The sequence below is a fragment of the Odocoileus virginianus genome, chromosome 9 (genome assembly GCF_023699985.2).
Source record: "Odocoileus virginianus isolate 20LAN1187 ecotype Illinois chromosome 9, Ovbor_1.2, whole genome shotgun sequence".
In the NCBI taxonomy this organism is placed as follows: Eukaryota; Metazoa; Chordata; class Mammalia; order Artiodactyla; family Cervidae; genus Odocoileus; species Odocoileus virginianus.
Genome location: NC_069682.1, coordinates 52,644,899 through 52,657,694, shown reverse-complemented (window position 1 = coordinate 52,657,694; position 12,796 = coordinate 52,644,899). Strand labels below are relative to the sequence as shown.

The window sequence follows — 12,796 nt, the reverse complement described above, 5'->3', positions numbered from 1 at the left end:
CCTAGTGCTGGTCACTATGGAAATGCTAGGTGGTTTGTGTGATAACTTCAGACTGATGCTGAAGCTCCAATACTTTGGCCACTTGATGCAAAGACCTGACTCATTAGAAAGGACCCTGATGCTGGGAAACATTGAAGGCAGGAGAAGGGGACAACAGAGGATGAGATGGTTGGATGGCATCACCGACTTGATGGACCTGAGTTTGAACAAGCTCTGGGAGTTTGTGGTGGACAGGGAAGCCTGGTGGTTGCAGAGTCAGCAACAGAACTGACTGACTGACTTGTGTGATAACGGACTGAATGTCTGTCCCCTCTAGAGCCTGTGTTCCCCGAGGGCAGGGCTGGGTCTAACTTCTTCCAGCTGTATCCCAGGACTGGGTGTGTCCTCTGCGCTCACTAAACCTCTGACACAAGAGGCCTGGTGAACCCAAGTTAGTTCTCAGGGTCCTGAGCAGAGGTGTCAGGTACAGGCAGGTGTGAGTCCAAATGGGGACCCTCGACCTGCAGTACCACCCTTCCCTGTGATTGGGGTCCCCCAAAGAGCGGCTCTGGCTGCAATCCAGCTGTGGGCTCTTGGGCTCCCTCTGGGTACAGGGGCAGGTTGATGATAACCCAGCAGGCTGCATGTTGTTCACAGCTGGTGGACTGCCCCTTCTGGGCCATTCGGGGGTTCTTTGGGGGCCTGCTGTGGCCCTTACCCTGGCAGGCCTGCCTTCACCCTTAGAGCTAGCAGCGGAGATTATGGTGGTGAGATATCCACACCTTTCTGAGACGTGCAAATTGGATGAAATGTCTCTCTGGTAACTCAGTCCATGATCAGCTGACAACCCATAGGTTGGGTTCTCTCCAGACATTTCTTGAGAAATCTCTGTCCCAAGCAAGCTTGATATAACAGGTGTATTTGTGCATTTTCTCATTCAGTTCTCTCATCTTTGTGAAGATCTATTATTAGTCCTCATTTTAGAAGAGAGAACAGGGCTCCAGCAAGAAAAATCCCTCCATGGGGGCAAAGTGAGTAGAGTTTTGGGGTACTTTTCAGGCTTGAGGAGATGCCTCAGCCATCCTCAGCTGTCCCTGCAGACATCGTAGCTGGTCAGCTGGCAGCCCCTAAGGAATAGGCTCTGCACCTCGTGCGGATTCTCCTCAACACTGCCAAAAGTTCCTCTTCCAGGAAGTCCTCCTTGATCACTGCCCCCACGGCTGTCTCCAAGCCCAGCACCTGAACAGTTAGGAGACACTGTCTAGAAATGTGAGCTTCTCAAGGCTGGTTCCTTCTTTTCTGCTGTCTCTTAGGAAATGGACCTCCCCTGCCCCTGCCCCTGCCCCTCCCTCATCCATCACGTCCCCACCCCTGTTTTCTCTTCTCCATGGCATTGCCCACTCGCTGGGATGATTGCTCACTTGCTGTTTGTCTGCCTTCCTCTTTAGACTTGTTTTCCAAGGGCAGGACCACTGTGTCCTGGGGCTTGGGAGAATGCCTGCTGCAGAGCAGGTACCCCCGCCCCACACGTCACTTAGTGAATGAATAAATAGCATGAGGGGCGCGGGTTGACCAGGCTGAGGGAGCCCCACCCAAACAGCTTGGTTTGGTGCCTGCTGCTTGCCAGGGAGAGGGAGGCCCTGGCCCCTGGGTGCCAGCCAGGAGTTGTCTGAGGGCACGCTCAAGTCTCAGCAGACATGCAGACAAGATGTTAAGCAACCACCCACCAGCCAGCAGACACACAAAGCCCGCCTAGGAGCCGATAGCACAGTGTCGCCTTGAGTGTGGAAGGAGGAGCAGCTGAGCCCCCGGGGGCCTGGGCTTTTTTGCTGGGACAGGGGTTATAAATAGGATTATGGCCCCGCATTGTGGGCATTCAGAGGCTCCGCCTGTCACCTCCCTGCAGTGGCAGAAGGATCCGGAAGTGGGGACGTTTCTGGCTCTGCCCCAGGGATAACATTATTGGAGTTACAGAAATAATTGGAGCTTGGCATTAATGTTGACTGGTTATGCCTCCCTCTCCTGACAAGCCTTTTATTTATTTATGTATTTCTTCTTTTTGGCTACGTCCTCCAACTCCCTCGATGAGAAGCCATTTAAAAGGAAATGATAATTTGTCCTCCTATCTCACCAAGCGGACTGGCAGAGCAGGCGGCGGGCGGGCGGCTGTGGGCGTGGCCGGCGCGCGCGCTCAGCCCAGGAGATTCCCAGCCAGGATTGGATGCGCTTCTTCCCTACGCGCCTGGGCTCCGCGCCCGCTAGAGGCAGGAGCTTCCCCATCGCCTCCCTGCAGGCAGGGTCGGGTGAGGCCGGACAGCGGCTGGAGCAGAACCCGGGCGAGTGCCAGTGTTCGGGTCGCCGGGAGCTTGAGACACAGAAGCTGGAGACGCGGCTGCCCGCCCCTCCCTGCGCCCCCGGACAGGGGACCATCTCCTGGCTGGATCTCGGACCCGCGCCTAGGGAGCCGTCCAGCCTGCCGGCCTGGCAGCAGATCTGGACATGATGAGCTGCTCGTCCGGAGCGGGAGCGGGAGCGCGGGCTGCCCTAGCCGCCCGGTGACAGAGGGCCACCTCCCTCCCGCGCGGGGGTCGGACTCGATTTGCCAGCAAGAGGCTGCCTCCGACGGAGGTCCCTCCACCTCCTCCCCCTCCTCCTCCCCCCTCCCGTTTTTTGGGAGGCGATCTTCAGGGGGTGCGCCAGCCACCCCGTACCCTCACAGACCCTGGATGCAATTCGCCGGCAGCCACCATGGTGCAAAATGTAATTCTAGTGTTTTTCCGCAGACGACTGAGCCAAAGACCCGCGGTGGAGGAACTGGAGAGAAGAAACATCTTGAAACGTGAGTAGTGGCGGCCCCCTGGGGCTTCCCTCACGTGTGCTCCTAGGCTGCTGTGGGAACCTGGCTCTGCAGGCTGGCTGAGCCCTCCTGTGTTCCCCTCGCCCTGAGCCGCTGTTGGTAACTCTGAAAGCAAGCCCCCGGGAAAGTTGAAACAGCCAGCAACATCCCGTTGAAAATTAAAAAGGAAAAAGCTCTCCTGGCATCATTAAAAATGTCCCTACTTCGGGGTTATGTCATGAGTCAGCTCTCTAGATGGAAGAGAAATGATGTCCTTTGGCAGGCTGGGTTTCAAGCAGATGTCCCTGGCAGTTTGGGACTAGGGCTCCTCATGGTCACAGACATCACAGGCAGGTGTGGACAGAGTCTGAAACCTACCAGGGAAGGGCTCAGCCCTCTGTAGTTCCCTCTGGGGGGAGTAAAGTACCAGCTCAAAAGAACAGAAAAGCCTAGGCAGTTGCCTGTGGCTTAGAACTCTGCAATTTTAGATCCTTCCCTCCTTCACATCCTTTGGGTTTTCCCAGGTAGAGCTGTGGTTGCAACATGTGCTGAGCACCAGCATCCAGGAAGAGCCTCTGTGGTACAGAGAACACTGCTCCATCTCGTTAAAGGCGTTGAGGATTTGGGTGGTAGAACCCTTTCAAAGGTGTTTCCCAGATACTTCTGTCGTATCTGGTCAACAGACTTAGTTTGTGAGGAATTTTCTATAGCCTGTCTTCTAAGGGCCTGGATTTTTAAAATGTTTTTCTCTCTCTAGGAGTGAGCACTGCAGACATTCTCTGAATTTGGTTTTTCATTTCATGAATGCCTTTTACAAAGTTAAGACAGTCCCATGACTGACCTTCTGTCCAAAAGTAGAAGGCAGAACCTCTGGTCTGGATGTTGAGTCCTAACTGACTCTTTCCCCTTTCTTGACTTCAGCACCTTTATTAACTGCCTGGAAGACTCCCCCTTTTAAGGACTGTTGGAAATATTTAAACCCTAAGATTATGAATTTTTTGTTTTAGGGACTTCCCTGGTGGTCTAGTGGTTAGTACTCTAGGCTTCCCCTGCTGGGGGCACAGGTTCAATCCCTGGTCAGGGAGCTAAAATCCTGCATGTTGAGCAGTGCAGCAAAAAAAAAAAAAAAAAAAAAGTGTTATTTTTAAACTTGATATGGTGACTACTATTCTATATTACATCAACTAAGCCGTATCTGAGAATTTCAAGAACATCTTTTCATGGATAGCTTGCTTAGTCAGGTGGGTACATACAAATGTGAAGCTGTTACCGAATATTTGAATTTTAAAAAATTAAGTCACTGACTTATAAAGCTCATCAGCCACAGATGCCCCCTCAGGTAGTAATCTAAGACTCAAATGGGGCAAGTTCAAGGCCCAAGGAGTGCTGCCCTCAGCCTGGTTTGCTGCCCAAAGTGGGCAGAGGCTTTTCTTTTAGGAACCATTTCTCCTGTCAGTGGTCACTTCCTCTCTGCTCTAGTGGATGACCAGGTCCTCCCACCAGCAAGTGCTTATAATTGTGTTAGTCTTTGCACATAGACACTTAGACGTGAAAGCCTGAATATCAGAACTGTGCCTGGTGAGCAGAGATGGCAGGTGGATCCCGGACTGATGGCACTCACCTCCAGGGTAGGAAAACAGGCTCCCTGCTGCGGCCCTGACAGTCTCTTCCTTGCCACTCAGCCAGTCAGGTCCGTCCCTAGTTGGAAGCTTCTCACGTGCCCTGGGCAGCATCCTTGAGAATGTCACTGCTGGTTTGAGGTGGGCGTTTGGTTTGGTTTGGTTCTGTGGAGATGAGGATCGACTGACTATATATGGTCCAGCCTAGAGCGTCATCCCCACAGCCCTTGACACTGGCTTGCACTCTTGCTGTATTTTCTGCTTTGAGTCAATGGCTTAGAATATCACTACATTGTACCTGCTCCCCTTCAAATGGGGCCTCATGGCTGACTGTGATCATGTTGGAAGAACGCTTAGAACTGAGCTTGTGCATTTGTGGATACGAGAGTGTCAAAACACAGTGGCCCTCTTTTATATGGTCGTATTAGAAGTGGTCATTCCAAGGTGGGCCCACTCTGTGCCAGGCATTGTACTCAGGGCTTGCCTCTGTTCCCTCGCTGATTTGTTACCAGACATTTGTGAGGTTTGCATGGCTGTTCCCACTTTCCTTGTAAGGAAGCTCAGACTTTGGGAGGTAATAGGACTTTTTAACATGAGTGTTGGCAGAGGGAAGGAGCAGAGGTCCATGTGCAGGTGGCCTGGCTCCATCATCCATGTTCTGACCACTGCCTAAGGAGCAATAGTGCATCTGATTATTTACAGAAGGTGCTTGTGTGACTGTCCAAGCTACTGGCACTATTTCCAGAAAATCTGGGTATGGAGGCTCTGATTATTTCTCCCTTGTTTTGTATAAAGCACAGGACTTTCTGAGTCTGAGAATAAGAGATCTATAAACCCATTGCTCAGGGGAGCTCAGAGAGTCTGTGGCTTAGGCTCTCAGGAAGGACCTTGGAGCTGGTGCCCCGAAGAGCACCTGGCCTGCAGGGACACACTCCCCGGGCACCTCCAAGACCCCTGCTGTGCTCTGATACCTTGTAATGATGCTGATGTTGTCCACAATTTAAAAAACAGAAAGATATGCTCTTATTTCAGTGTTTTTATATGGAGGGTGTACTGAGGATTTGTTCATGGCCTGTTTTTAAGAAATATGAAGAATTATGGGACTTCCCTGGCTGTCCAGTGATTAAGACTCTGTGCTTCCACTTCAGGGGGCACAGGTTCGATTCCTGGGCAGGAACTAAGATCATGAGTGCCACACAGCATGGCCAACATTTTTTAAAATCTAAAGAATTAGTTTCATATCATCATTTAAATCTCTTATGGTTGGCCTTCTATGTGGTATTTTCACATTTTTTTTTTCTAATTGTATTATCAGCTCTCAGATGAAAGCTTCTAACTGTGGTTTCTTCTGGTTTTTCACTTAGATTAAGAACAAGGAACATAACAGGGATTGTCTTCTTTTTCTAAAACATCCAAATGAAAGATGAATCTTCCTTTTTAAAGAAAATTACTGAAAAGTTCAATGACTAGTATGTTAAATGCCCATATACCAAATCTCCTAAATGCATAGATGTTTAAAATGTTTCAAAGAAAGGCAGGTAACGTGAGCTTATGTTAACGGGGAGTTGCAGAATTTCCCTTCCTCAAACCTGGCAGTGATTCTAGGAGTGCTGACAGATGAGGGCTGTTTCCCAGGAATGGAATTCTGGGCCCCCTCCAGGGACCTGAGGCTTTATTTAGCAACAGAGAGAGCCAGAAATAGGACATCCATTATCTGGCATCCCAGGGCGGAGCTTACGTTTTACACTAAGTCTCAGCATTCTGCTCCATTTTTAGCTTCCAAGTGTAGGTGTAAACACGGCTTGCATGTTAATAGTGACACTCACTAGGCAAAACCAATTTTGGTGAGAGACTCAGGTCCTTTAAAAGGCAGGTCATGTGTCTCACTTCTGCAGTGAGAATCATCTGGGTTCCTGGGTATGTTTGGATTTGAAATGTAATCAGAAAATATGAATTCCAGGCAGGCATATGTTGCCCAGAATCTGAGGCGAATGTTCCTTATGTTGGTTGGCTAAAAGTATGAATCCCTTTTACATGGAAAAGCGGTGACAGTTCTAACAATATTCATTCATATATACTTGAATATATTATGTGTATATATATATATATATATATATATATAACTTATCCTACTAAAACATTTTTGTTTGCCATCTATGTTCCTACTTGTAAATACACACAGAGATGATATTTGATTAGGAGAGAATTGCTTCCTGTTTCTCCTGCAAATCAATGCCCAGTATCAATCTGTGTGGTTATTTCTAACACAGAAAAGGGCCCAGGAGAACCAGGCTGTGATGTTGGCAAAACTTTCCTTTATAAGTGTTTTTGTGGAACAATGAGACCATAGTTTCCTGAGCAGTGATTGGCAAAGTGCAATGATATGGAAAAAAGTGTCACCTGCCAGGTGTCCTTCCTGTTACACCTGTAGCCTCCAGAATGTCCAGATCTGAGCACATGTCCTTGCTAAAGAGGAGAAAGTCTCAACCTGATTCTTTGTTTTTCCCTTCTTTTGTTTTAATCTTTCACAGAAAGGAATGATCAGACAGAGCAAGAAGAAAGAAGAGAAATCAAGCAAAGGCTGACAAGAAAGGTATGATCATTTAAGCATCTCTTTCCTGAATATTAAGGTAGGAAAGACTGGGATAGGTGATGCAGGCCATCACTCTGTGATGCTGACCTGTGATTTCTTGGGCAACAGTGAATTCACTCACTGGACAGTCAAAAAGCAGTGCTTTTTGCATCAACCTGGGGGTGACTGATGTCCCCGTGGACTATGTGCTCACCCAGCCATGGGGTACATGACTGCCGCCGTGTGGCCTTGATGATGTTGCCATTTGTTTCCAGGAAGTCAGATGCTGACTGGGCATGCTCTTCATTTATTTGAGCTCTTTACACAGTGCTCAAGCAAAGCATGCCTGGATATCAGTGTGTCAGGTTACCTTTCACACTCCTTGGTTACCTTCCATTTGTCTAGAAGCTCCTGACTACAGAAAATTTCATTAGCTTCAAGAGTTTTTGTCTGAGACTCAAATAGTTAAGTCAAAATATACTATGGCCGATATAGGTAGCAAGTCTGTAAAGTTTGGTCTCCTTCTAAAGCCCTGACCATCTCTTAATTCGTCTTCTGGTGTTCCCTTTCTCTACTGTATTCTGTAATAATAATAATAAAATCTTGTCCTACTTGAAGTTAATAGAATATCCTTTCTGAGCTTGAGTTATGAGTGCTAGTAGTAGTATTTAGTATTTCAACTTTATCAGAAGCTTTTTTTTGAAAATCTTACCTAATGATAGTTGAAAAGCAACAGCTGGTGCTGTAGAATTTTTCCTTAGATAATTCATCCAGCTTTCCTTGAGTTGTGCTGTGGACAGGGCACCGCTAGCTTCCTGGGGGTGTGAGTGCTCATTACAAGATGTGTTAAGGAGAAGGGATTGTCATTTTAAGAGTGTATAATTTAAGCCCTTCACATTAGAGATTTTGTGTGTGTGTGTGTGCATTAGGGTTATATTTCAGCTTCAGAGCTTTACATTTATTTATAGAAGGGTCCTGGTTTGTTCAGGGTACTTGAACAAACTAAGAAAGCTAGTTTGGCATGTGAGACCTAACTATGGTGATCTTTTATTTTAGCTTAATCAGAGACCCACAGTTGATGAACTGAGAGACAGAAAAATTCTGATACGATTCAGTGATTATGTGGAGGTGGCGAAAGCACAGGACTATGACAGACGGGCAGACAAACCCTGGACGAGACTGTCGGCAGCAGATAAGGTACTGAGCAGACTTGTGCACGTTGGCTTATGGGTGTGTATGTGTCAGAAGACAGTGGGCACTATCAGCTGTTGAAATAAGGCTGTGCTTGACCGGATGTGGAATCACAAATAGAACCTGGGCTTAGGGTCGTGTTTTCAATTAGGGGATGGTTTTGCTCTTAGGGACATTTGGCAATGACTGGGACATTTTTGGTTACCACCAAATGGGCTTCCCTCATAGCTCAGTCAGTAAAGACTCTGCCTGCAATGCAGGAGACCTGGGTTCAATCTCTGGGTGGGGAAGAACCCCTGGAGAAGGAAATGGCAACCCACTCCAGTATTCTTGCCTGGAGAATCCCATGGACAGAGGAGCCCAGCAGGTTACATACAGTCCATGGAGTGAAAAACTGGACATTGACTTAGTGACTAAACCACCACCACCAGCAAGAGCCCTCCGGCTGCCTGGACTGAGCCTAACCTGCCAGGTACTTAATCCTCCAAAATATTCCTGAGAGAGAGGTGTTGCTATTATCCCTGTAGAGGTGCCATTTGAACAGGTGACTGGGAAAGACTGGCCGGACTTAGACCTGGGAGCCTCTGTCTACAGAGTCTCTCCTACCTCCCCACTTCGAGTGACTTCCAGAACTTTTAAAGCGTCCCTAAAGGAGAGGAACATAATACATTCAGCCATTGAGTGTGCTGAAATTGCTAATGGTTCCTTGTCTTCATAAGCTTGGTGTGAGTTTGTGAGGTAATACATGAACGCACGTAAGCACTGCATCCTCTTGGAACAATGCAGACAGGCTATAGTTAGGTGCTCAGGGTGGATGTGCTCAGAGGAGCCCAGCCATGAAGGGAGAATTCAGGCATCTTTGGCAGCCTTTCCTTGCCCCAGAGGCTGTGTCTGATGTTTGTCTACCCTGGCCTGAGAGTTTATCTGAGAGACGCACACGATGAAAATGGGCGTTGGGAAGCTGGAGGGCCAGATGAGAAGCCCTGAAGACTGAGATGCACATCTCACCCACATGTAACAACAAGATTATGTTTCAAATGACACAAAATATAAATGTATGTCGAAGTTAGAATAACTTCTAAATTATCTAGTTGCAAAATTCCAAGTAAGTTCACCAAAACCTGAACCTCACTCATTATTCTGAGGTTCTTACTTTACAAGTGCCCTGAGCATGTGCTTGATCTATCTGTTATGTATCCTGGTGACATGGGACGGGGGTGGGGCGGGGTCAAGGCAGGGGGGTGATATATTCCCACTCCAGCACAGTAAACAAATTCACTAAATACTTCCAGAACACCAGTTATGTACTAGGTTGGTAGGGCTGTAAAAATAAGTAAAAGCCTAAATGCTAAGCACAAAATTTTTTTTACTCTATCACAAAATAACAAAGTCAGCAAGTATTAGGAATGGCTATCAATCCACAACCATGATACTCATTTCCCATGCTAACTTTCTAAAGTCCTGAAAAATAATGTGCTGTTTTTAAATTCCAGGCAGCAATTCGTAAAGAACTGAATGAATACAAAAGTAATGAAATGGAGGTACATGCATCAAGCAAGCATCTGACAAGGTCAGATTTCTATTTGTATGAATTTCATGATACTTGCAATATGGTACTTTTTTTTTTAAGAGAAAAAAATGTCACAAATCACTATGTTAGGGTGAAAAAGAATTCAGTATGTCTGCAGAGAACTGTCTTGAACAGACAGAATGCAACTCAATTGAAAGTGCTATTGGTTCCTGTGGTTTCACATAGGGCTTGGCAGGCTTTCCTGGTGGCCCAGATGATAAAGAACCCATCTGCAATGCTGGGACCCAGATTCAAGTCCCTGGGTTGGGAAGATCCCCTGGAGAAGGGAATGGCTGGTTACCCACTCCAGTATTCTTTCTTGGAGAATTCCATAGGCAGAGGAACCTTGTGGGCTACAGTCCTTGGGGTCACAAAGAATTGGACAGGACTGTGGGGCTAACACTTTTGGTGAAGGGTGGGATGTAGAACAGTATTACACATTGTTTTATTTAAGTAGTTAATGTATATTTAAAGACATTAGTCTCAAAGCACTGAAGGTAATTTGCCTGTATTCCCCTTCTCTCATATTCGGAACCCGCCCGCACCCGCCCCCCCCAATTTATATGTAGAGGAGTGCTGTGAAATTACTCTCCACACCAATCCCACTTGTTTCCTACCTTATTTAAGTTTATACTCACATCTTTAACACAAGCTCACGCTGCCTCGAAGGTCTTCCAAACAGCCTTTGTTCCTTCAGCAAATATGTCAGCAAATATGTGCAAATATGTCAGCAAATATGTGCCATTCTTATGCTGTGAGTCAGCTATAAGTAAAGGAGGGTCCCGTGTTCAAGGAGCTTATATCCCAATGGGGATATGGCTGATTCTTCCATAATCAAAGACTTTTCATACAAGGGGAATACACACATAAACGGGGGTGGCATGGGTTGGCCTGCTGATGCCAGTGTGCTCACAGGTGGCATATTCCCCCAGCACTTTCTCTTCCTGTCCATGAACAGCCATGATGAGGTTCTCACACACACGTTTATCCTCAAAGGACTGCCTGATGCCACACGCCTTCACCTGCACTGGCTGTTGGTCATCTCTCCCTTGGGCTAGAGATGCTCAGGCCCCAGACACACAGAGAAAGGAAATCCTGAATGGAGATACTGCCTTGAGTCAAAACAGTGGACGCCTTTTCTTTTCAATTTGGCACAAAGTGGCCACCATGGTTGTTATTTATAAGATTTACTCTGTAAAGTGCAATGTGGCTATGGAATAGAAACCAAGCCAACAGAATTCTGTCCTATGAGATAGATGACTTTAAATATATCAAGGGAGGAAGAAGAGGTTGGAAGAGCAGGAAAAATGAAGCAAGTAGTTTGTTTAAAGATGTTTAAGGTTTCCTCCATGACTGGCACACTTTGGGGTAGGAATAAATCATCTTTCTTTTGAGTGTTCAGAACACTAAAAAGTGTTTAGGAAATAAACATTCTTTGTAAAATATTCAGAGTTATTTTTAATGTTCAATCCCGTTATAGAAAAAAGATGTAATTACTGCATATTCTATATATGGTAATGTGAAAATATTTAATACATTTCTCACTATACAATATTAAAAGATATTTACTAAAGATATGTACTTTCTCTCATTAGTCCTTGATAGCTTTTTTAGATGACAGAATTTTCAGAGTGAGCCCAAAACTTACACATCAGGAAATATTAAGATTTTTATACCACCACATTTTAGCATTCAATGTCAACTTTTAAAAGAGCAATGATTTTAGTGATATGAAATTTTAAGTGCATTAAACAGTACCACAAACACATTTTCAATTCTACAATAACAAAATTATAACTCTACTATAATATCCAATCATTTGTTAATCAGTTCATTACATCTGCTGATTCAGCAAAGCACTGCTGTTTCTGTGAACTTCAAGGGCCTACCTTGCAGTTTTCAAGCTAAGTTTTAGATAGGCTTAAGAATTCACCATTCGATTCCTTTTGCGTTATGATGGGGCCTGAGTGGTGGGTGCCCTCTGAGGCTGTACACCACTGTAACCCAGGCAGGTCCATCTTCATGTTTTACATGTTGGACTTCTGCAAAGATTTTAATAGCAACAGAGTAATTTGTGGAAGGTTTTTGGCAATTTAAACTTAGAAATGTATAACCTTGTCTTTTTTTTTTTAACAACTTCTAGATTCCACAGGCCATAGAGATTTTCTTCTGAGAAGAATTGTGCTTACTTTTTGATACCAACACTGAACATCCATCAGGGAGCTTTCCTGAAGTTCAGCTCATGACTACCTGCTGTGTTTGCCAGAGGAGCAGGACCACACACACAGGTGAAATCCTGGCCACGCTCACCTGTGAGAGAATGACCAGAGGACACCCTTCACTCTCTGGGGCCTGAGGAGTGTCAACTGTTGGGGTCAGGAGAAACCCCAGGGACTCGACCCGAAGAAAACTGTTGTTTGCCTTCCCGCCTTGTCTTGCAGCTCTGCGGTGTGACTGAGGATGGTGACGTGCGTGTGCAGGGTCACCACACTGAGGCTGTAACCAAGGGGCGTGTACGCAGTGTCTTCAGTACCATGTGCAAAAGACCTTTTTATTCTCATCACAATTAGAGAACTCTTTAAGTTCCTGTTATACAAAATGATTTACTGTATTATACTTTTTCTTTTTTTATATAATGTCTAACAAAAAATACAGCTGCAACATTTTGATTCCTGTTAATTTTGTTCTTTAATTAAATGACTACTTATTGCAGGAAATTAACCTGGGTGTTACAGTTTCTTGGGGTGGGGTAAGAGATTTTTTTAGAAAAAGGATCTGTGGAACAAGTCAAATTTTATTATTTTTGAGCCATCAGAAGCCAAACACAGAAAGGAGAATTCAAACTTTTTGTGTGTTTTGTAAATTCTTTTAGTATTTGTGGTTTGTGCCTTAGGAAACCAAATTACCTTTTTCAAGTTAAGTTTATAAAGCATTTGAGTAATAAACCTAGAAATAAGTAACAACTTGTTGAAAAACTCTACTAAAAGGAAAATGATGACCTCTAAGAGTATTTTTAATTTCGTATTTGC

The 12,796-nt window shown here is 45.7% G+C and overlaps 1 protein-coding gene across 3 annotated transcripts in view; it reads left to right on the top strand.

Moving 5' to 3' along the window:
• Positions 1 to 12,488, top strand: part of PHACTR3 (phosphatase and actin regulator 3) — a 208,873-nt gene extending 196,385 nt beyond the window's left edge. For all 3 annotated transcript variants that reach the window (XM_070472452.1, XM_020905162.2, XM_020905163.2), the window contains exons 9-13: positions 2,763 to 2,818; positions 6,966 to 7,027; positions 8,063 to 8,203; positions 9,691 to 9,767; positions 11,911 to 12,488. In XM_070472452.1, the coding sequence (XP_070328553.1) occupies positions 2,763 to 2,818; positions 6,966 to 7,027; positions 8,063 to 8,203; positions 9,691 to 9,767; positions 11,911 to 11,926 (352 nt within the window). In that variant the 3' untranslated portion in view covers positions 11,927 to 12,488. The remainder of the gene's footprint in view (positions 1 to 2,762; positions 2,819 to 6,965; positions 7,028 to 8,062; positions 8,204 to 9,690; positions 9,768 to 11,910) is intronic.
• The last annotated feature ends 308 nt before the right edge of the window (positions 12,489 to 12,796 follow it).